The sequence below is a fragment of the Fukomys damarensis genome, unplaced genomic scaffold, assembly GCF_012274545.1.
Source record: "Fukomys damarensis isolate Sample0158 unplaced genomic scaffold, DMR_v1.0_HiC HiC_scaffold_3, whole genome shotgun sequence".
Lineage (NCBI taxonomy): Eukaryota > Metazoa > Chordata > Mammalia > Rodentia > Bathyergidae > Fukomys > Fukomys damarensis.
In genome coordinates this window covers 46360756-46386336 of record NW_022900915.1, presented here as the reverse complement: position 1 = coordinate 46386336, position 25581 = coordinate 46360756, and the positions used below count along the sequence as shown (strand labels likewise).

Genomic DNA, 25581 nt, shown 5'->3' with positions numbered 1-25581 from the left:
GAGAGAGAGAGAGAGAGAGAGAGAGAGAGAGAGACAGAGAGAGACAGAGAGAGACAGAGACAGAGAGATGCAAGCAAAGATAAAGAAATATTGTACTTAACTCAATGTAGTAGCACACATAGAAAGAGCTGTGCCACTTTTATGTCTAGGGAATACTATCTCAGTATTCCCTAGAATAAAACAGGTCCTTACCATGGAGAGTGTTGTGGGACCTGGGCTAGATCCTAAGAAAGATGAAAGAAAGAAAGAGTAGGACAGAGAAGAGAGAAAGAAGGAGAGAAAAATACAAAGCAAGTATGTTTCAGTGCAAGATACACACCAGAATTTTGAATGAGACCAGCTAGAGTTGTAAAATTGCAAATTGTCGTTTTTTTGGGGGGGTACTGGGAATAGAAGTCAGCTCCTGTGCTTGCGAGGCAGTTGCCAGAACCTACTGTCATATTTTTATTTCTTTAAAAAAACTAAAACATAGGAATTTTTCCTTTATTAATCACATGTGTTATATTTTTATCAATACACTTTAGAAAATTTACACATGAAACAGTAAAATCTAATTATAATATTTTAATGGTATTGAAACAGTATTAATGTATTTTTTTTACGTAAGGGGAACTTAGCCTTTAGAAAACCACAAGTTGCATAAATTTTGATGCGGGAGGAAATTATAAAAAGAGCAGCAATGACAACGAACATCTGCTCAGGTCAAAGGACAATATCATTCAGACTAAAGAAGAATCATTAAAAAATATTAGAAGAGTCAGGCACCAAATATCCCTGTGATCCTAGAGTCCAGAGTTAACCAGTTATGCAGGAATTTTACACACTGTGATTCTTCCTGGGTTCAGCACTTCTGTCTTCTCTTCTCAGGCACAGACACTTCACCCACAGATGTCCAACTCCTCCACGACAACGGACTTCCTCCTCATGGAGATCTCTGACATGCGGGATCTACAGCTTTTCTATGCCATGATCTTCTCTCTGATTTATCTGCTGACCGTAATGGGAAACCTGGTCATTGCAGCTGTCACCACTCTTGACAAGAGCCTTCACACGCCCATGTACTTCTTCCTGAGGAACCTGTCCATCCTGGACTCCTGCTACATTTCTGTCACCGTTCCTAAATCCTACATGAACTCCCTGCTGGGCACAAGGTCCATTTCAAAGGCAGGGTGTGGAGCTCAGGTCTTCCTTGTGTTACTCTTTGGATTTGTAGAGTTACTGTTTCTCACCATCATGGCTCATGATCGCTTTGCAGCCATCTGCAGGCCCCTCCATTACCCTGTGATCATGAGCCCTCACCTGTGTGTCCACAGCACACTGGCCACCCTACTCAGTGGCCTCATCTATGCAGCCCTGCACACCCTCAACACCTTCCGACTGCCCTTCTGCCACTCCCACGCTGTCCAGCAGCTCTTCTGCGACATCCCCTCTCTGCTGAAGCTGTCTTGCTCTGACACCTTCAGCAATCAGATTGGGAATCTTCTCTCTACTCTGGTGATTGGTGGTGGCTGTTTCATTTATATCATCAAGTCTTATATTCACATCTTCTCTACTGTGCTCAGGTTTCCAGTGGGAGCAGACAGGAAAAAGGCCTTTTCCACCTGTGTCCCCCACATTCTTGTGGTGTCTGTCTTCCTCAGCTCAGGCTCTTATGTCTACCTGAGACCCTCTGCCATGTCTGCTGGCCTCATGGACATGGTCCTGTCTGTGTTTTACTCCACGGTTCCTCCCCTCTTCAACCCTATTATCCACAGTCTCAGAAATGAACAGATAAAGTGTGCCATCAGGGAACTCATGACCAGAATGTTCTGTTCTGGAGATGTATTGAGAATTAAGGAGGCATTTCTGTTTCATAGTAGTCAGAGTCATGCTTTTGGCAATAAATGCAGATAAGCAATTAAAGACATTCCTACCTTTTGTGTGAATTAAACACATTTCTTTTTAACATCTCATGTAACAATTTCAGTCATTTGTGAATTGTTTGGATAAATTTAATATAGGGAAGCAATAGGCAAAAAGCTGGTTGTTGCAGAGAAGTCAAAATTTTTTGACATCTCAAATTTTCTCTGCATATATTCTGTGTTCAGAAATATGGCTTCTGGAAAGTGAGAAGTTCATGGGGACTGTACACCAACCAGCATTTAAAATATACAAAAAATATGCAGTATGAAATATTTTGCTAAAGTCCTCACAGAGTATAATGATGAAGCTATCTTTTAAATAAGCAGAGACTAAATATGAGAAAAACAAGAAGGTTCATATCTCATGCAATAAAAATTCTAAGATGCACATCATGAAATACTAGGACAAAATTTAACAGAAGTGGTGGGGGAAATTTTAGCCTTCAGTGCTTTTTATTTCTTCATTTTAATTAACAAAGTTTTATACTCATGTGTACAAGACATTGTATAGAAACATACTCATTTCCTAGAAGATGTGAAAATTGGGTGGTGGAGCCAATGACTGAAGTGAAGAGGCAGGCAGGTTAGTGCTCGATTGGTTACCTTGGAGGTGAGGCTACTGACCCCAGAGCCCCTTCTCTGTGGTTTTGGTTGAGCCTCTCACTGTCTTGGGGAGCCTGGGACACTTGTATGAGGGGTCCACTACCCCTTCTCTCTCTGCAAAGTTGAGAGTTCCTGGAAAGTGTCACCCTGACCCAAACTGGCTCTTGTCAATTTATCTCAGTTTATCACTGATTTGTATAGTTATCCTATCAAAAAACAAACAAACAAACAAAAAACAAAAAACAATCAATTTAAAATACAAGGAAACATTGTATTAGGTATAATTGTTATCCTTATTTTTACTTCACTAATTTCTCTAATCAGTGTTTGAGCTTGATGAGGATTATATATATCTATGTATTTATAAATTTGACAGCAATGGTGCTTGTTCAATTTATGCCGCTTTATGGAGCACAATTGCTAATATTGGTTAATATTGCCAGCTGAATACTGAGACAGGTTTCAAGATACAGAAGGATTTAGATGAAAACAATGAAATTTAATGGCAGATTCTGAAGAAAATAGATCACCCAGAACATGTTAAATATGTTCTAATTCAGTTGTTTCAAACTAGATTATCAACATCATAGGTATTGATGGAAAAAGTGTTTACAACAATACTATAAACAAAGTGGAAGTAATTATGCTAAAATAGTTTCATATAAAACACACAACTGAAGATGAAAATTATTCGTTATAAAATGTGAGTTTAATACAAAAGTAAAATAGTTGTGCTTATTTTGACTTATGTTTGATGTATTAAATAGCTTGTTAAGGCAATATTGCCCCAAATTAATAGAAAAGCAAAAATAAAAATTTCATCAGTTTAAAAGCAAGTTTCTATTAGAAACTGAGGATAAAAAGTTAAAATGGTAATGATTTCTCAGAGTTTTTGCAAGTTTTACAAGTTTTTATGTACATTTAGGCATGTGTGGTGGTGCACGCCTCTAATCTCAGCACTCAGGAAGCTAAGGCAGGGGGATCACTGTGAGTTCAAGACCAGCCTGGACTACACAGTGAGTTATAGGTCAGTCTCAACTACAGAGTGAGACCCTGTCTCAAACCCCCCTAAATAATTAAATAAATAAATAAATATCTAACAGTTCCATTTGTATGACAAACTGAAATTAAAGAGCAAAAGAACTTTTGATTAAAGGAAGCAGAGAGATGGATCTTTCGCAAACAGGAAGGGGTCAAAGAGACCCCGAATGAAGGGAGGCTGGAAAAAGAGGGAATGTAAAAATATTCAAAATACGTCATGTAATGTGTACCACTCACAATGAATATATACATTATATGTTGCAAACATCAACTAAAAGTAATCATTATAAACGTACTCATGAAAATAGAATATGGAATTCTAGAGCTTCAGGTGGGTGAGCAGTGGAAAGAGAATAAAATAATTGAATCTGATGTGTTGAGTGCATGCAATTCCTCCCTAAGTCAAACTTCATGCACTCTGAACATATGCTAAAGAAATAAGATTTCAAAATGGTAGTATGTTCAGTGATCCTTGCTGAGTTCATTACTCAAGATTATTAATCGTTATTGTACTTTTAATGATTTTATCTAGCTAATTTCCCTCTCTACTTCTTGTCACTTGTTAATGTGAACTGCAATTAAAATATTTTAACTGCTTAAGTATATTTGCATTGATATTGTTGTCCAAGACTTTCTAAACATAATTCTTATATCATTCTCTTTAAATTTTAATAAAATGCATTAAATTCGTTACTCTCTCATTTTGAAATGTTACATGTATTACAGTTTTGAAATTAGAATAAAAATAAATGTGCTGTGTTTCAAGTTAACCATGTGACAAAAATTTGTCATGTGACTGCTTAAGTTTGAATATAAACCAACTGAAGTGGACCCTAAACACATATTTTCTTCCACGGGGGGCTCATTTGCCAGGCTTACAGACCTCATTTAGCTACTTGAGGGACTATTTAGGTTGGACTGAGCAGGATAAATCCTTCCAGTGTTTCCTACTGCTTTCTGATGCTGAAAATGATGAACTGGTGGTATAACACCCAATAAAGTGAACAGTAACATGTTTAATTTTTGTGTCATCATGCATGAATGGATCTAAATTCATTAAAAGAGTTTTTATTCATTGGTGTTTAAATGGCCTGATTTTAGCATGTCATGAACTTCTGAGTTTTACTTCTATCTCTGTCAAGACCAAAGTTACATGTGGGAACTTCCTTGCTGTCTATCTGGTAAAATGCTATGCTGCGGGAACATCTGGTATACCTCCAGGCCCCCATTGAGCTTAGCATACTTGTCCAAATGCCAGTACAGTAAGAAATGGTACTGTTGATAAATACATATGGAAGTTTGTTTCCTTAGGTACATTCCTGAATTGTATCAATGAAAATGGCTCATAATTCTATGCAAATATGCAATAAAAGACCATTGAGTGTGTATTAATACTTTTAATTACATTTGTGATCATTTTTATTGTTTTATCTATTTAATTTTCTTGTTTATTTTTTGAGACAGGGTCTCACTACGTAGTTGAGACTGACCTCAACTCACTAAGTAGCCCAGGCTGGTCTCAAACTCTCAGTGATCCTCCTGCATTAGCCTCCCAAGTGCTGGGATTACAGGCATGCACGACCATGCCCAGCTCTGTGATCATTTTTTTTAATCAAACCTAAATAATTTTAACTGGAAAATCACTCTGATCAGTCAGAAACATTTACTCCCGTTCTATACACCTTAAAACATGAATGCCATATTGAATGTGCAGAAATCATTTTAATGTGCATTTCTAGCAGCATGGAATTTTTCCTATTTTCACAAATTATTCAGTAATTTGAGAAAACCCAACTAGTTTTTCAAATGCATGTTTACTCAGGCAAGTGTATACTCTTAGTCCATCATTTCTGTATAGCTACAAATTCTAGGCAAAAATGCTAAGATATTACTTAGTTACCCAGTTTGCATCAAAAGTAGGTTTGTTGAGTTTTAATGCAGAGTTCATTCCACTTTAACCCATCTCAAAAGCAAATAGATTTCTTAAATTCCTGACAATGAGGGTTTCCATTCTTTCTTATTATGAGTGCTGACTGCAAGAAGGAAATGAACATCGATGTTTCCAGATATACAAAGCATACTGAGGTCCATAAATGTGCACTAATTTATCCAAATCCCTTTGCATTGGGGCAACAGTGCTCTCTGGATATCCTGATGAGTCTCAAAGGGCACTGCCAATGTTGAAAATCGTTTCCCTTAACTACGTACTTGGAATGATGTAACAATTATCACACAATCACATGATCCTATCCCTAGTGACTATAGCTGGACCTTAAAATTCATATTGAAGTATTTAAATGAGGAAACACTGATGAGGCTTCACTGTTAGAAATTGGATCATGTACATTAGGACTTCTTATGTGGGGAAAAGAACTACTGGAGGAACAGGCTATTCACAGTGTGGAGCTGGTAAGTGTGGGTATTATGATGGATATCTAGATAACTGTCTATATCTTTCCTTCTGTACTGAACACTTACTCATTTTGAATGAATTAATAACATTTGAAAAGATAGAATAATTGAATCAAACACAAAAATCTCTGCATGTGCTGATTTAAATTGACCCTCGAATTGCAACTGGCTTGATGTAAGAGTATCATGTTATGTCTGGAATTTTAGTTCTAAATTACAACAAGCATGCTGGCTGCTTGTGCTCCCAGATGGACTCAGATGCAGATTTAACACTTAGAGTGTTTTGGACAGAACATTACTGCATCCTTTCCCTTGGTGGAATAATTGAGAAATCTTGAGACAGTGTCTCTCTTAGGACATTGGAATCTGCCTGTAAAAGAGTGTGATCTAAAATTGTACAGGAGACAAACTTTGAAGGCTGTGCACAGGAGCCTAAGCTTCAATTGACCAACTTGAGTTACAGTCTGCTCTCAAAACAACCTGAACTACTAGGTCAAGGGTCCACTGCAGTCTCATCTGTTGCATGTTTCAGTAACTCTTCACTCAGAGAAGTCATTACATGGAACTGAGTGGCTCATTAGATATAAGAAACAGGTCAACTTCTTGTCGTGAAGTAAAAATGCAAAGCAATGAGTGGGTCAGCTGTTGCCCACAGCCCCTTCATTTCAAAGACTGGCAGCTCAAGTGGGAAAAGGCTGCAAACCTGAGCGGCTCTTCATCGTCTCTGTCCACTGATATATTGGACTCCAGAAGACTCTTTCTCATTGTGGACAAACACCAGAGAAATGTGATCAGGAGGCTGTGCCTATGAGTTTCCCTGAGAAGGAAAGCTACTGTTTCAGAGAAAAGTGAAGGAATATAAATATAAGTTAAAAATGCATAACTTGAAATATTTTATCATTTAAATCTCCTAAGAATCTTTTTCTTTTCTTTTTTCTCCATCAAGTTTATTGGTACCCTTTAGATGTATGATACAGTTACATTCATCAGTGGGATGTTCTTTTTCTTTATTTTCTTGCTTTTTCTCCCTCCCCTGCTTCCCTTAAACCCCTCCACCATTTTTTATGGTCTTTGTAAAAAGAATCCTTTTCTAAGGGTGCTGGATTTTGATTAGATGATCTAGTTGTAGTTTCTTCCTCATTAGTTCATCCTTTTCAGCTGGGCCTGAGCTGAACAGGGTTAGATTCACACTTGTAACTTCCTGATATGTAGGAATTAAATCATTAGGAAAACTGGTGATGCCAGGAGTGATTTAATTGTAATTTTATTTAATGCAGTTTTTAAAAACTCTATACAGTAAAAGAAGGAAAACGTTTCATTTTGTTGCAAAAGTTGTATTTTAAATTTACATTTTGTTAAAGATGTAGTCCCATTTGAGATTATAACAGAATATTAATTTAATGATTTTACATAAAAATGCTTCTTCTTTCATTTCAACTAAATAAAGAGATTAGCCTATTATTTATAGTGACAAATTTAATTATCTACATTATTTAAGGTGCAATTAGCACATGTGAGAATTGTATATTTTAAGCATAGCCTTATCCTTTCTAAGACAAAAATCTATAGTATTGCCCATAACATCACAAGATTAGTAGTTAAATAAAGTTTCATGCACAATGTCTATCATTTTAATTGTTTCACTGTTTTGTAAATGTTTGCACACAATTAATATCTGAAACATATCTTTGTATCACTGGGTCTGTCCACACAGCGAAATATAGGGTTTCACAGTAATATGCAGCTTTGACAAAAGGAAAGGGAAACATTTAAAATTCCAAAACATATGCTGAAGGAAGTAGTAGGTTATACAAAGTCATGAATTCCCAAGAGTATATTTCAAAATTAAAAAAAGAAACTAATGTCTCAAATATTCAGCAATTTAATGAAATCTGTAGCTTTTTACCAATTCAATATATGTACAAAGATTTGAGGTCACACTCTTGCCCAAAGCAGCAGTTTATTTGGGGAAGAGTTCAAATATCTAAATACAACGAAGGAGATAGGTAATTCTCACTTTCCTTTCAGTTGGAGTGATGCATCTTGGGAAAACTAACCACACACTTTGTTTATATAAATAGTGTACACATAGATTATGTATTGATGCTGAGTGACCATTTAAGTCAGAAAATATTTTAACGTGCTTTGCTTCCCTTCACCCCCTTCACTCTTCCCTATTCGCAGACTCTGTTTCTATTTTTTCCACCCTCTTATTTTTTCTCTTCCCTTCTTAGCTTTCCACTACCCCCTCCCACTTCCCCTACACCTTTAGACATTTTTTCCTATTACAGAATAACAATTATACACTTTGATCCTTATTTACATTTTTGGTTTATTACACCAAAGGAACTATTCGGTATTTACACGTGTGTCTTATTAATTTCATTTTAGAGTATGGCCTCAATGTGCATCCACTTCACTATATTTACTTTTCTACAGAAATGCAACTGGCCTTATTTAATCAGGTATATCAGAATAATTTGTGTGCCATAAAATTATTATTCATTCACAATATAATGATAAATATTTGTTCATTTTCAAATTATATCCAAATATTAACGACACCTGATTTAACTCTAGATATCCGAGCTTCTGTTCCTCTTTATGTTCTGCATAAACTGCACGTGGTTACTGCACTCTAGTTTCTCAGCCGGGGTAAGTCATAGAAAAGTCACACAAAATTATGAAATTTCAGTGATTAAAACAAAGAGAGGAATGTCTCAGACTTTACGAGAAAAGAGGCATGAGCACAACAATGCTCACGGCAATGTTTCGCTGAAACAGATTTCCCTGTGTTAGAAAGTGCTACAATTCAAGTTTAAGAAAAGTTTCCCAGCACATATAATCTTGAAGATATATAAACTGGTACACCAAAATGTGGACATATTTAGCATTAATCTTCCTCATTAAAGCTGAACAACATATAAATACTGGTGTTACCTTCAAAGGACTAAAACCAATTACTAGTTCTGGAGTAGACACAATGGACCATTGACTTAAGAACTCAATTCATTTGCAAATGCTGGTTGTATTTAAAGTAGGACAATTGTCTTCAATGCCTCTCTCTTAATTTTAGGCCACACTTTTTCCAGGAGGATCTGTGCCCTTAGAGACACAGGCCTGGGATTTCTCAGTTAATCCCTCAGAGGAAAGAATGCTGTAAGGTTCCTTTCAGAACTCTTTAAGGGTTAAATCTGTACCCGAGACCACATAGAAACACAAGAGGCCAGCATGTGGTTCATAACTCAAGACTGGTTATAAGTTAAAATTCTGGTCTTAACCCAAGTTATTCATATGTCAGGCTGATCATAATTCAAGTGTTCACTGTACAATATTTTTTCACAGTCAGGTTCTATCTTCCAAAGTCATCACATGGTTGAACAAGTCATTTTCCTTTTCCTGTCTTTATACAATTACTTAGTTACCATAAAATCATTCATGTTAATTACAATCCTTTAAAGTCAGACATTTAACTCTACAGTTAGTCTCATTTAGTATAATTCAATTTTCATGAGATCCAGAGATGTTTGCTTCCTTTACTACTCTCAAAACTCCAGTGAAAAAAATGAGTTAATTTTTGTTGTAATTTTTAAAAATGTAGGAAAAAATTAAAGAACACAACAAGGTGAGCATTTCTTCCTTTGTATACAGGGCCATATATCTTGGGTGAGGTAAGTCACAAGTTTAAAGGGATAAGTGGAAAACCCAGTTCCTGTAGCGTCTGTATCCCTACATTATTCTTTAGAGTAGGTCTTGTGGGGTGTCTCATTGGTCAATTTCTCTTGCTATAAAATATTATGGACAGGAGCTGTATGTTCCTATCATAACAACACACGAAAGGTGTTTATAGTAAAATTGCAATTAGATCTGAAGCAAGAAATTATAACAGAAGGAAATTCTAAATCACTCATCAAAGGAAAAAGATAAGCACATTCTGTTGAAAACAGAGCCACAATTTGGTCAGAGGGCAGCAGATGTCTGAGAACCACAGGCTGGGCAGCTGCTTATGACTTAGCTCCAAGAGGAAACGGCTCTGAGAACATGGGGGTAGTGGGAACTCTCAGGATCTTTACAGGGGTAGGGCTGATCAATGAATTATTCCTAAATCCTGTGTGACAGTCATACATGTTCGAAAAATTTAGGAAAATAGCAAGCATCTTGCCAAAGTTCTTGACAATGGTAACCAGGGATATTTCAGTAATATTTTTGATATGCTGAGTAATTCCTGTAGTTCCCACAGCACCTCACTTATTATGTTACCAGTTTTGAGAAACAAAGAACAGAGACAGAGAGACAGAGAAAGAGAGACCAAGAGACAAAACAGAGATAAATAAATATTGTAACTAACACAAAAAGTAGGAGAAACAGAACAGTCTCTGTCACATTTATGCCAGGAGAATACTATCCTAGTGGCTGTGCATGATCTTAGCCTTGAAAATTTTGTGGGTGTTGGGTTAGATCCTAAGAAGGAAATAAAAAAAGGGAGGGAGGAAGAGAGAGAGAAAAATAGAAAGTAAGCTTATTTTACTCTAAGATGCAAACTAAAATTTTGAATGAGATAAGCTGTGGTCTTAATATTGTAATTTATTGTATTTTTATTATTTGTGTATTTGTTTACGTATTTTTTTTTTGAGACAAGGTCTGACTCTGTAGTTAAGACTGACCTGGAATTCACCGTGTAGCTCAGGTTGGTCTCAAACTCACAGCACACCTCCTGCTTCAGCTTCCTAAGTGCTGGGATTACAGGTGTATGTCACCACATCTGGGTTTGTATTTTTTGTTTCTGTTGAAAAAGTAGAAAACAGGATTTTTTTTCTTTCTTAATCACATCAAATGATATATTTTTATTGACTCTGAACATTTTAGAACCTTTGTATATTAGACAGTAAAAATTAAATAGAAGAATATTTTTATATTATATATATAATATGTATATACATATGTCAATAATTTCACTAACATTGGGAAGACTACACGTTGCATACATTTTAATGCAGGAGGAAATCACAAGAAAAGCAGCAATGACAATAAACTTCTACTTAGGTGGAAGGAGAATGTCATTCAAAGTAAAGCAGAATGATCCTAAAATAGGCGAGCCAGCACTGAGTAACACCATTATATATATAATATGTATATACATATGTCAATAATTTCACTAACATTGGGAAGACTACACGTTGCATACATTTTAATGCAGGAGGAAATCACAAGAAAAGCAGCAATGACAATAAACTTCTACTTAGGTGGAAGGAGAATGTCATTCAAAGTAAAGCAGAATGATCCTAAAATAGGCGAGCCAGCACTGAGTAACACCAGGACAACATGGACTATAACTACTAAACCTTCTGAAGGGTAAAGAGCTATGAACGTATTTCCTGCACTGCGATTCTTCCTGGGTTCAGCACTTCTGTCTTCTCTTCTCAGGAACAAGCGACATCAGCCACGGATGTCCAACTCCACCACAACAATGGTCTTTCTCCTCATGGAGTTTCCTGGCATGCGGGATCTACAGGTTTTCTATGCCATGATCTTCTCTCTGATTTATCTGATGACTATAATGGGAAACCTTTTCATTGTAGTGGTCACCACTCTTGACAAGAGCCTTTACACACCCATGTACTTCTTCCTGAGGAACCTGTCCATCCTGGACTCCTGCTACATTTCTGTCACTGTCCCTAAATTCTGCATGAACTCCCTGCTGGGCACAAGCTCCATTTCAAAGGCAGGATGTGTAGCTCAGGTCTTCCTTGTGTTATTCTTTGCATTTGTAGAGTTACTATTTCTCACCATCATGGCTCATGACCGCTTTGCAGCCATCTGCAGACCCCTCCATTACCCTGTGATCATGAGTCCTCACCTGTGTGTACATAGCACACTAGTCTCTCTGCTCAGTGGCCTCATCTATGCAGCCCTGCACACCATCAAGACCTTCCAACTGCCCTTCTGTCACTCCCATGCTGTTCAGCAGCTTTTCTGTGATGTCCCTTCTCTGCTGAAGCTGTCTTGTTCTGACACCTTCTACAACCAGATCATGATGCTAATCTCTGGATCGGTTTTTGGTGGTGGCTGTTTCATTTACATCATCAAGTCTTACATTCACATCTTTTCTACCGTGCTCAGGTTTCCAGTGGGAGCAGATAGGAAGAAGGCCTTTTCCACCTGTGTCCCACACATTCTCGTGGTGTCTGTCTTCCTCAGCACAGGCTCTTATGTCTACCTGGGACCCTCTGCAATGTCTGCTGGAGTCTTGAGGATGATCCTGTCTGTGTTCTACTCTGTAGTTCCTCCCCTCTTCAACCCTATTATCTACAGTCTCAGAAATGAACAGATAAAATATGCCATCAGGAAACTCATGACAAGAATGTTCTATTCAGAATGTGTATTGAGAATTAAGGGGGGATTTCTGTTTCATAGTAGTCATAGTCATGCTTTTGGCAATAAAAGCAAATAAGCAATTAAAGACATTCCATACCTTTCTTGTGAAGTAAATACTTATGTCTTTTAAACATCTCATGTAACAATTTCTTTTTTGGGAGGAGGATACAGGGGATTGAACTTGGGTCCTTGCACTTGCAAGGCAGGCCACTGAACACTGAGCTAAATCCCTGTTCCTCATGTAACAATTTCAGTCATTTCTAAATTGTTTGGTTAAATTTAATATAGGGAAGCAATGGGAAAAAGCACTGGTTGATGAAGCACAAGTCAAAATTTTTTGACCTCTCAGGTTTTTTCACCATATCTTCCATGTTCAGAAATATGAATTCTGGAAAGTCAGAAGTTCATGTGGACCATACACTAACCAGTGTTTTACAATTTATAGAAATTATGGAATATGAAACATGTTGCTAAATTCCTTACAAAGTACATGGATGAGGCCATCTCTTACTTAAACAGAGGCAGAATGAGAGAAAAATAAGAAAGATGGCATGGAACACAATAAAAATCTAAGATGCTCATTATGAAATACTAGGAGAAATTTAAGCAGAAGTGATAAGGATAAAGCCAGCCCTTAGTCTTGCTGACTTCCTCATTTTAAGTAACAAGATTGTAAGCATTCATTGTTTACTACATATTGTGTTAAAATGGGCATGTATTTCAAGGAAGACATTGTGAAAAGTTGGCAATGAAGCTAATAAACTCAAGATACAGACATATAAGTGCTGCATAAGTTACCTTGGAGGTGATGCTGCTGTTCCCGATACCTCCTCTTTGTTCACTGGAACCCCTCCTCACAGCCTTGAGGAGACTGGGCCACAGGTATGAGGGGTCCCCCACCTCTGCTCACCCATCAGATTGGAGAGTTTCTGGAAAACATCACCCTGACCCAAACTGGCTGTTGTCTCCTTATCTCAGATTCTTACTCATTTATAAGGTTGTTCTATAAAAAAGAAGAAAAAAACGATTTAACACATAAGGGAATTTGTTAAATTAGTGTTTAATTATTATACTCATTTTTATTTCTCTTGTTTCCTTCATCAGAGTGTGAGCAGGACATGGATTATATCTATCTATTCCTTACAGCTTTGACAGCCATGGTGTTTATTCAATCTATGTTGTTTTGTGGAGCACAATTACTAATGTTGGTTATTATTGCCAGTTGGAAACTAAAGAGGGTTTCATTCTACAGAAAGATTTACATGAAAACAAGGAAATTTAGTAACAGATTCTGAACAATATAGATCATCTTCCCAAATATTAAATTTCCTCTGTTTAAATAGTTTGAAACAAGATTATCATAAGCATTTATAGATAAAGCAGTGTTTACAACAGTGTATTAAACACAGTGGAAGAAGTTATGTTAAAATATTCTTTGTATTAAACTAACAATTGAAGGTGAAATATAATTGTCAGAAAATACGTAAACATAAATGTGACTTTAAGAGAAAAGTAAATATTTGTGTTTATTTTGACAAATATCCAATGTATTAAATAACGTATTAAAACCTTTCAAAATACCAACAAGAAAAATCAACTACTTTACAGTTAACCTAACCAAGGAAGTAAAAACAAAAAACAAACTAGAGTCCCCCCAAAAAAGGACATTGAAAGACCACACTTGAAAATGAAAAGATATCCCTTCTTCCTGAATAGGCAAAATCAATGTCCAAATGGCCATACTTTCAAAACTGATAGATTTAAAGGATGTTCAATAACAATGCCAATGTCACCAGGCGTGGTGGCGCATGCCTTTAAACCCAGGACTGCGGAGGCTTAGACAGGAGGATTGCTATAAATTAGAGAACAGCCTGGGCTACATAGTGAATTCCAGGTCAGTCTCAACTACATAGTGAGGCCCTGTCTCAAACAAAACAAAACAAAACAAAAACAAAAACAAAAACAAAAACAGGTACCAATTGCCCTGCCTACAGAAGTAGACTAAAATTTTCAAAATCACTATGGAATCAGAAGAGTCTTATAATACAAAAATCAATTCTGGACAGCAAGAGGAAAGCAGGAGGCAGCACAATACCTGACTTCATGTTCAGGCCAAGGTTAGAGTGGTTCTGACACTAAAGCAGTCAAGTGTGTCAAAGAACCAGAAGAGAGCATTCACAAGCAATCCTAGACTCATTCTCCAAAACAGAAGACCCAATCAAAAAATGGGTAAGTGAAATGGATACACACTTCTCAGAATTACAAATTTGTAGTGAACATAAAGAATGTTCAACATCTTTGGTCACTAGACTAAAAATAAATTAAAAGCACCCTATGATTTTCTCTTACACAAGAAATATATGCAATCATCAAAATTGAATATTAACAAATGCCAGCATGGGTGTAGTGTAAAAGAAACATTTTTACAATGTTTATGGAAATAGAAATAGCACAGCCATTGTGAAAATCAGTATGGACATTTCTCAAAGAGCTAAACAGAAGTTCCATTTGAAAGAGGTATCCAAATATTTTTCACCATACTCCTTCCCTCCCTTTACCCCCTCCTCAAATATTGATATTTTGTACAAAGAGTTGAAGACATAATGTGACAGTGAAAGACATACAGCTATGTTAATAGCAGCAAAATTCACAATAACTAAATCCTGGACATACCCTATTTGGCCAATAACAAAAAACTGGATAGAGAAAATGTGATATTCACACACAGGGAGCACTATTCAGCCAAAAATAAAGATAAACTGCATCATTTGTAGGAAAACGGATGCACCTTATCAAGGCTTTCATTTAATTGTTCCCCCCATGACCTCATAGCCTGGGCTTTTCAGCAGTATGGGGATCTAGGATCTAGGAATATGATATATGGATAAGACTAGTAGATTAGATCTCTGATTGGACTCGTATAATTCTAGATGTGCCTTGACAGAACTACTGAAAAGAGAAGACCCACACTGGGTGTGAGTGGCAGCAACCCATACGCTTGTAGCTCTGATGGGATAAAACCAAAAGGGAGGCTGGATGTTGCTGCTTCCTCCTGTCTGCGATGCTGTAAACTGTTTCTCTTCTGCACTGCCCCTCTGCTGTGCAGCCCTGAGGCCTTCTGACCGTGGACTGAAATCTCTACAAACTGTGAGGTGAACTAAGACTTTCCTCCCTTAACTTGTGAAGGATGGATATTTTGTCTCAGCAATGAGAAAATGACAAAGACATTTTGAGAATGACATGTGAAGTTCAATAAATTTGAAACACAAGGTGAAATATGTATATCTTTTGCATGAAAACATGAAATTAAAGAGCAAAATAAAAGTTTGATATAAGGAAACAGAGTGATAGATCTTTTGCCAACAGGAAGGGGACCAAGAGACCTGAAATGCGGGAAGTCTGGAAGGAGAGGGAATGCAAAGATACTGTGCCATGTATAAATACCAAACACTCTCAGTGAGTAGACACATTATATGTTGAAAACATGAACTAAAAGTAAGAATAGTAAACACAATAATGCAAATAGAAAATGGGGATCCAGAGGGGCAGGTGGGTGGAAAGGGGAAGGGGAATAGAAAAGAATTGAATCATAAGGCAGATTTCTTTTACTCCTAACAAGTGCTAATGAATACATTTGGAAAAGAAAGAATGTGTCGTGAACCTGCCTGAGTTCATCACTCAAGTTATTAATCATCATCATACTTTTAAAGGTTTTAATCCACCTAATATCTCTCTCTACCTCTTGTTCCTTTTTAATGTATATTCAAATAATGCATTTTAAATATGTTATACATGCCTATTTTCCTGTTTGAGACTTTATAGATGTAATTCTTATACTATAATCCTTTAAAAATTTTAACATGGTTTGAACTTTTTAATTTTCTCATTTCTTTAATTCTTTTTCTTTTCTTTCTTTGTTTCTTTTTTTTGAGGGGGATGAAACTCGGGACCTTGTGCTTGTGAGGCAGGTGGGAGCACTGCTGAGCTAACTCCCCAGCCCTTTCCTCTTATTTTTTAATATAACATGAAATTTTGAAATCAGAATACAAATAAATTTTCTGTTTCAAGTTAATGATATGTCAAAAATCTGGGTACTTGTGACTATGTATGTCTAAATTTAAAAGAACTGAAGTAAAATTTAATTAACAATTTATTTTCTCATTCATGGTGGTCTCATTTGCGGGGCTTACACACCTCAGGTAGCTACTTAAGGGGCTGTTGGAGTTTTAAGCCTAAATCCTTTCATTTGTTTCTACTTTTCATTTTTTTTTTTTTTTTTTTTTTTTTTTTTTTTTTTTTTTTTTTTGGTACTGGGGGTTGAACTCAGGTCCTTGAGCTTGCAAGGCAGGCCACTGAACCGCTGAGCTAAATCCCCAGCCCGGTTTCTACTTTTCTTGTGATGCTTAAAATGATGAACTAGTATCTCTTAAAGTGATCAGTAATAAGTTTTAATTTTTGGATAAATTCATGGATGAATTTAAGTTCATTTTAAAAGATTTTATTCATTGATGTTTATATGTGCTTATTTTAGTCCACCATGAAATTCTTAGTTTTATTCCTGTCTTTCACAAGGCTCAAGTTATCTTAGAGAACTCCTTTCCTATCTCATAAATCGACACGGTGTAGGAGCACTGGTATACATCCTGCCCCCATCTGGCTTCAGATGCTTGTCCAAGAGCCAGTGCAGTATCAAATGGAACTGTTGATACATACAAATGATGGTTAATTTCCTTAGGTGCATTCCTGAACTTGATCAATGAAAATGGCTTAGAATGCTACATATATAATAAAAGACACTTATGAGTATGCAGTAATACTTTTTAGTTACATTTGAGATCATATTTGCAAAAAAAGAAAAACCAAAAAAAAAACTAAGCAACTCTAAGCAGAAAACCTGTCTCACCTGGCAGAAGAAACTACTGCTCTCTACACATGAAAATTCTTTGAGTGACATTAGAATGTATAAAAATCCTTTTAATGTGCATTTCTACAAGCATGGAAGTTTTTTTTCTATTTTCCAAAATAAAACAGTGATTTTATAAATCCCAGATAGTTTTACAAATTCTTGCTTACTCATTAAGCATATATCTTAGTGAAATATTTCTGTGTAAGTAGAGCTTCTAGAACAAAAGAAAGAGAGATCTGAAAACCTGTCTCACCTGGCAGAAGAAACTACTGCTCTCTACACATGAAAATTCTTTGAGTGACATTAGAATGTATAAAAATCCTTTTAATGTGCATTTCTACAAGCATGGAAGTTTTTTTTCTATTTTCCAAAATAAAACAGTGATTTTATAAATCCCAGATAGTTTTACAAATTCTTGCTTACTCATTAAGCATATATCTTAGTGAAATATTTCTGTGTAAGTAGAGCTTCTAGAACAAAAGATTAAGAGATGACTGAATTGCCCAGTTTTCAGATAAAGTACTTTTGCTGAGTTTTAATGCAGAGTTCATTGCAGTTGAAGAAGTCTCAGCAGAACCTAGATTTCTCACCTTGAGTGCCTGCCCATGAGGGATTCCATCCTTTCTTACTATGAACACTGAAAATCATTAATCTACCAGATAGTATAAGAAGGAAATGGATATCAGTGCTTTCAGATGTACAAAGCATGCTGAAGTCCAAAACACGTGCACTGCTTAGGCCAAATCTCTTTGACATGGAACAACAGAGCTCTCTGGATCTCCAGATGAGTCTCTATGTTCCCTGCCAACACTTGAAATTGTTTCCCTGAGCTACACACTTGGAATGATGCAACAATTTCCACATGATCACATTAACCTGTCCCTGGTGACTACAGGTGGACTTTAAAATGCCTATAGAAGTATTTGAATGAGGAAACGATGAGGTTTCATCATTGAAAACTGGTTCATGTATACTTGGTCTTGGTGCATGGGTAAAAGAGCTACTGGAAGAACTGACTATTCAGTGTGGTCCTGGTGAGTGTGGGGTATTATTATGAATAGTTTGATAACTGTTTCTTTCCTTCCATCTGCACTTAAAGCTCATTTATTTGGAGTACAATAATAACTTATTTGAAAAGAGAGAATGAATTGAATCAAACATAGAAGGACCTGTATGGGCTAATACACTGTGTCTACTCCAGTTGTGAACAGCCTGACAAAAACAACGTGTATTACAAGCAGAATTTTTATTACAAGCAGAAGTTTTAACTTAATAGTAATCTCTTGAGTTACTGCCTGAGCACTGGGTGCTTTTGCTTCTACATGGTCTCAGATGCAAATTTAACACATAAGTGTTTTGGAAAAAATATTATCACATGCTTTCCTGTGAGGGGTTAACAGAAATCCTAGGCCAGTGTCTCTCTCTGGACATTGAGATCTACCTGGAAGAAAGTATGGCCTCAAATTATACAAGATACAAACTTGGAAGGCTGTGTACAGGAGCCTGGGCCTTTACTTGATCAACTTGATTCACAATCTGCCCTCATAAACAAACTGAGTTAGTAAATCAAGGGTCCATTATAAAGTCATCTATTGCAAATTTCCTTAAAGCATCACTCAAAAATTAGCTCATAAAGCAGAATGGTTCATTACATGTAAGTAAACATGTTAACTTCACAGCATGAATTAAACATGTAAAACAATGAGTGGGTCAAGAGCTGTGAACAAATCCTAATTTTAAAGACTGGCAGCACAAGTGGGCAGAGGGATTCAAACCTGAACGGCTCTGTAGTCTCCGTCAACTGAGAAATCTGAAATCCAGAACCCTTACTCATTCTATTCAAGTGTCACCGAACTTTTTTCAGGAGGCCGCATCTATGAGTTTTCCTGAGAAGGAAAGCTACTGTTTCTTTTTCAAAAGGTGCTGGATTTTGATTAGATGATCTGGTTGCAGTTCCCACCTAATTAGTCCATCCCTTTTAGCTGGGCCTGAAATGAGGAGTGTTGGATACATAATTGTAATTTCCTGAGTAACTAAGAATTAAATTATTATGTAAACCAGTGATTCCATGAGTGATTTGATTGAAATTATATTTAATGCAATTTATTTTTAAAACTCTACACAGTAAAACAATGAAAACTTTTCATTTTGTTACAAAAGGCCTGTATATTATATTTATTTTCTAGTAAACAAACTGAAGTCCCATTTAAGACAATGACTTAATATTAATTTAATGATTTTGCTTGAGAAAAATGGTTACTAATTCATTTCATGAAAAGAAAGATATTAAATTATTATCGAGAGGGAAAATGTAATTACCAATATTTTTAAAATTTCAATTTGTACATAAAAGGATTAGATATTTTCAAGTTAGCCTCACCCTTTCCAAGACAACTCCCATATAATGACCATGTTATCAGTTAACTAAAGTTTCATGCATGGTGTCTATCATTTTAATCTATAACAATTTTGGAAAAGTTTGCACACAATAAATATCTGAAACATATCTTAGTGTCATCGTGTCAGTCCACATACTTAAGCATAAGGTTTCACAGTAGTTAGTAGGGTTGCCAGAAGGAAAAGAAAACATTGAAAACCCAAATCACATGCTCTAGGAAGTAGGTTATTTTCCACACATAAAGTCATGCTTTCACAAAAGTAAATTTCAAAAATTAAAACAGGTAGAAAGAAACAAATGTCCCAAATATTCACTAGCAGAAACTTGATGAAATATGAAGTTCGAGGTGACGCTCTTGTAGGAAGTAGCAGTTTATTTTGGGAAGAGTTAAACTATCTAAATACAACAGAGGAGAAATCCATTTAGCACATTCTGTTAGCGTGAGTGATACATTCACACAAAACTAACCATGTGTTTTGTTTTATAAATTGTGTAGGAGAATATGCATTGATACTTTTAACTCAGAAATACTTTGATGAGCTTTGATTGTTGAAATGTAAACTTTCAAAATCTATATCTATCTATGCATATATATATATATATATACACACACACGTTATCTATGTATGTATGTATCTATCTATCTCTCTCTCTATATATATTTTTTTTGTACCAGGGATCAAACTCAGGACCTTGTGATTGCAAGGCAAGCAGTGGAACCACTGAGCTAAATCCCCGGCCTTAAAATCTATATTTTGACAAACTACCAAGGTATTTTACTCTTCAAGAAAGCATCAACTATGCTGTTTTAATCAGGTATATTGGAACTATTTATATGGCATAAATTATTATTCCTTCACCATAGAATGCTAAATTTCTGCTTGTAAATTATATCCAAGCATTAATGACACCTGATCTAATGCTACGTATACAGGCTCCTCTTTCTCGTTATGTGTCACAAAATCTGCATGTGGTTACCGCATAGTGGTTTCTCCATTGGGGTAAATCATGGTAACTTCACAGAAAAATTGGAATTTCAGTCCTAAACCAAAGAGAGAGAGGTCATAAACTTTACATAAAGAGAGGACTGAGCACAACAATGTTAATGGCAACTTGTTTCAGTGGAACAGACTTCATCTGTAGGAGAAAATGTTACATTTTAAGTTTAAGAAAAGATTCTCAGCGTGTATAATCTTTGAGATATACTAATAAGTAGAGCAACAGAGATTTCTTGTAATAACATAAAAATATATGTACCTATACACACATTTTCCTATCACACAGTTCAGACTTTTACCACAGGAAGAATATATTTCAAATCATAAAGTCTTAACCTAAAAATGAGCTGAATCCTTTTCAGAGACCCTGTTTTCTCATCCTTTTAGTTCTTTTCAAATAGAAAATCATTAAATACTGGTCTTCACTCTTTGTAAGATTAGAAGTTAGGCTTCACAGTATAGTCTTTCATCTAACTGAACTATGGATATATTTAGTATTCATCTGATTCCTTAAAGCTGTTAAAGAGAAAAATATTAGTGTTGTCTACAAAGTACAGAAAAAAATCACTAGTTTTGGAGAAGAGAGAGAAAATGCGCTCCTGACTTATGAACTGAATGCATTTGCAAAGGCTGGTTGTACTCAAGTTGGTCAATTGTCTTCAAGATCTCTTTCCTTTTTAATTTTAGGCCACACTTTCTTCCAGGCAAATCTGTGACCTTATAGGCACTGGTCTCGGATTTCTCAATCCCTCACAGGAAAGTATGCTGTAATGTTCCTTTCAGAACTCTTTAAGGGATAGGCCTGCACATGGTACCATATGGGATCATAAGAGGCCAGCATTTGGGTCATAACTCCATACATTAGTTTTTAGCTAAAAATAAAATTCTGGTCTTAACCCATATTGTTGATATGTCAGCCTTATCGCAACTCAAGAGTCCAGTGTAAAATAACTGGCTTCAATTCCATGGCTAGGGTCTGTCACCCAAACATCATCATTCATCTGACCAAGTTCTGTTTATTTTGCCTGTCTATATACAATTTCTTAGTTATCATAGAATCATTTAAATTTATTACAATCTTTTAATCAGACATTAATTCTACAATGTTAGTGTCTTTTAGTAAAATTAAACTTTTGTGAGATTCAAAAATGTTTACTTCCTTTCCTACTCTCAAATCTCCTGTGAAAGCAGGACATAAATATTTGTTGTAATGAAAAGAAAATCATAGGATAAATTCAAAGAATGCAAAGACCACAAGAATGAAAATCTTTATTCTTTTTTCAACAAGGGCATATATCTTGGGTTAAGAAAGCAACAATTTTAAATGTATGGGGAGAAATAGCACATCCTGGGACTCCTGCCTCCCTTCCTTATTCGTTGGAGGAGGATTTGGGGAGTCTCTGATTGGTAAATTTTTCTTACTTAAAAATAAGTATAGACAAACTGTCTATATTCCTGGAATAACAACTCATGAAAGTTGTACATAGTAAAATTCAAAGTAGATCAGAAGCATAAAAAATATAAGGGAAGGAAATTGTAACTCATTCATCAAAGGGAAAACATTAGGACATTCTTTTGAAAATAGAGCCATTTAATTGGGCAGAGGACAGCAGATGAGAGAACTACAAGGCGTGCGAGGGTTTGGCTGGTTAGGCTGGAGCTCCAAGAGGAGTCTGCTCAGATCACGGGGGCAGTGCTAACCCTCAGGATGTTTAGAGATGTAGGGTTGATAAATGAATTTTACCTAAATAGAGTGCGACCATAGTACATCATCTGAAATTGCAGGATAATAACATATTTTGCAGGTGGTAATATTCCTGACAATTCAAACAGGGATATTTCTGGAATGATTTTGATATTCTGCATAATCAACCTAATTCTCAGAGCAATTAGCCGATACTTTTTTTATTTTCTGATAGAAAAGAGGAAGACAGAGAGAGATAGACAAAGATAGAGACAAAGATGTATTCTTTCTAATTCAGCAGAGTAGCTGAGTCTGAACAATCTCTGCACTTTTATGCTTAGGGAGTACTATCACAGTAGTTGAGCAAATTCTTAGCAAAGAAAGTATTCTGGGTTCTGTGTGTGATCTTAAGAAAGCAAAGATACAGAGAAAGGAGGGTGGGGGGAGGGTGACGGAGTGAGAGATGGTCTTAGCATTGCAAATTATTCCATTTTTATTCTTATTAAAATCAGAATATAGGATTTTTTTGCTTTTTTAATCATATCAAGTGATATATTTTTGTCAACTGTGAACAGTTTAGAACCTTTGAACATTAGCAAAAATCTAAGAAGAATTTTTTTTTAAAGTCAATTCATTTTTTTTTTATTTTTTTCAGCTTTAATTGAGTTTATTGGTACATTTAAGGGATACAGTACAGTTACATTCATTGTTGGGGTCTTGTACTTCTACATGACAGGTCTTGGTTCTCATTTTTTCCCCATACCCCTGCCCTCCCTTCACCCCCTCCTCCCCTCCCCATCTACAAACACTTAAGAATGTTTTAATAATATACCAACTTCCTTAGTACTAAGATATGTATATATCACATACATGACCAGAATGTTACTAGCTTTAAAAGACAATAGGTCACATAAATTTCACAACAGGAGCAAATTATACACAGGGCAACAATGCCAATAAAGATCTATTAATGCTGAAGAATAACCTTCAGACTAAGGGAGAATCATCCAAAAATTTTAGGAGAGCCAAAAACTGTGATCCCTGGGTCCAGAATTTAATAGTTATGAAGGAATTTTCCACACTGTGATTATTTCTGAGTTTACCTGTCTTCTCAGGTACAGGCCACATCCTCCACAGATGTCCAACTCCACCATGACAATGGACTTTCTCCTCATGGAGATCTCTGACATGCGGGATCTACAGCTTTTCTATGCCATGTCCTTCTTTCTGATTTATCTGATGACCGTAATGGGAAACCTGGTCATTGCAGCTGTCACCACTCTTGACAAGAGCCTTCACACGCCCATGTACTTCTTCCTGAGGAACCTGTCCATCCTGGACTCCTGCTACATTTCTGTCACCGTCCCTAATTCCTGCGTGAACTCCCTGCTGGGCACAAGGTCCATTTCAAGGGCAGGGTGTGGAGCTCAGGTCTTCTTTGTGATTTTCTTTGCATTTGTAGAGGTACTATTTCTCACCATGATGGCTCACGACCGCTTTGCAGCCATCTGCAGGCCCCTCCATTACCCTGTGATCATGAGCCCTCGCCTGTGTGTCCACAGCACACTGGTCGCTCTGCTCACTGGCCTCATCTATGCAGCCCTGCACACCCTCAACACCTTCCGACTGCCCTTCTGCCACTCCCACGCTGTCCAGCAGCTCTTCTGCGACATCCCCTCTCTGCTGAAGCTGTCTTGCTCTGACACCTTCAGCAACCAGATTGCCATTCTTGTGTCTAGTGTAGTGATATGTGGTGGCTGTTTCATTTATATCATCAAGTCTTATATTCACATATTTTCCACCGTGATCAAGTTTCCAGTGGGAGCAGACAGGAAGAAGGCCTTTTCCACCTGTGTCCCCCACATTCTTGTGGTGGTGGTCTTTCTCAGCTCAGGCTTTTATGTCTACCTGAGACCCTCTGCGATATCTGCCAGCATTAGGGACATGGTTATGTCTGTGTTCTACTCTGTAATTCCTCCCCTCTTCAACCCTCTTATTTATAGTCTCAGAAATGAACAGATAAAGTGTGCCATGAGGAAACTCATGACAAGAAGGATCAATTCAGGAAATGTGTTCAGAATTAAGAAGACTTTCCCTCTGCAGCTTAGTCATAGTCACGTTTGTGGCAATAAATAGATATAATTTATTAGACATTGTGTATCCTTTATATAAATTTAATTTCTAAAATGGTTGAACTTATCATATATTGGTTACTTTTCTCTGTTGTTTTTAATAATTCTAATATTCTATAAAATATTTCAGAATATGATGAAAAAGCACTCAATGTGTATGAATTTCAGTCAGAATTTCCTCCCAAAGTGTCCTGTAGAAACTGCAAACTAAGTAGATAACTTTTATTTATTTATTTATTTATTTATTTATTTATTTATTTTGTGCTGGGGATTGAACTTGGGTCCTTGTGCTTGCAAGGCAGGCCACTGAACTGCTGAGCTAAATCCCCAGCCCCTTGATAATGTTTTAAATACTTTATGATTTTGTTTAATCTGTGTAACTCCTTATCTTACAGATATGATACATATCGAAATCAACAGAGTAGAATGTGAAGCTCAGAAAAATCCCACAATTCCCTAAGATCATGCAGGAAATAATCTGTAGAAGCTTCAATTAGGTTCCTCTGGATCCAGAATCTTTTGTAAAATCTGGTGCACCAGGTTGTCTCAGGGATACACTTAATGTTTAGTTCTGAATGAAAAGAAACATTTTGGTGACTAATGACTACTAGCAACGTCTGTCAGTTAATACGCTTCTTATGTTGGTATCTCAAATTCCTGTTTACCTAACATTTGACTAAACAGATCTTGATTTACTTCATTCCTTCCTTAATTTTTCTCTGAATCATCATTTTATTATCATTTTTGTGTGTTGTGTTCAGTTCCATAGGAAACGTAGCAAAGTCGTCGAATGCCCAGAAATGCAGGAGTGCTGTCGTGATATTAGTGTAATTATGCATAAATTATCCCCTCATTACCTATCTGTCACTGTTTGTTCGAGGCTGGCCCTGGGCTAAGTGCTGAGCTGACGGAGCCCCTCACCTCACCACTGGTTTGGTCCACTGAATGTGTCACGGGTGACTCCTGGGCAGAGCAAGGGTGCAGCAGGCATGGCGGCGGTGCCCCTGTGCACTGACTCTTGGCCAGATTTCCTGCTTCCTGGAAGCCGGGACTGAGCAGCTTTCCACTTCTATGCCCTTGTAACAGGAAGATTCTCATTAGGGGAAGCCGGCTGTGGGCTGAAAACACTGG

General features: G+C 36.6%; 3 protein-coding genes across 3 annotated transcripts; all 3 read left to right on the top strand.

Moving 5' to 3' along the window:
- Window positions 1–888: 888 nt before the first annotated feature.
- On the top strand, window positions 889–1893 carry LOC104858218 (olfactory receptor 14C36). Its single transcript, XM_010618307.1, has one exon. The coding sequence runs from the start codon at window positions 889–891 to the stop codon at window positions 1891–1893; it is 1005 nt and encodes a 334-aa protein (XP_010616609.1).
- Window positions 1894–11403: 9510 nt separating this feature from the next.
- Window positions 11404–12408, top strand: LOC104858217 (olfactory receptor 14C36). Its single transcript, XM_010618306.2, has one exon. It carries the CDS (start codon window positions 11404–11406, stop codon window positions 12406–12408), a length of 1005 nt encoding a protein of 334 aa, XP_010616608.2.
- Window positions 12409–23455: 11047 nt separating this feature from the next.
- LOC104858216 (olfactory receptor 14C36) lies at window positions 23456–24454 on the top strand. The gene has a single exon (XM_010618305.2). The coding sequence runs from the start codon at window positions 23456–23458 to the stop codon at window positions 24452–24454; it is 999 nt and encodes a 332-aa protein (XP_010616607.2).
- The last annotated feature ends 1127 nt before the right edge of the window (window positions 24455–25581 follow it).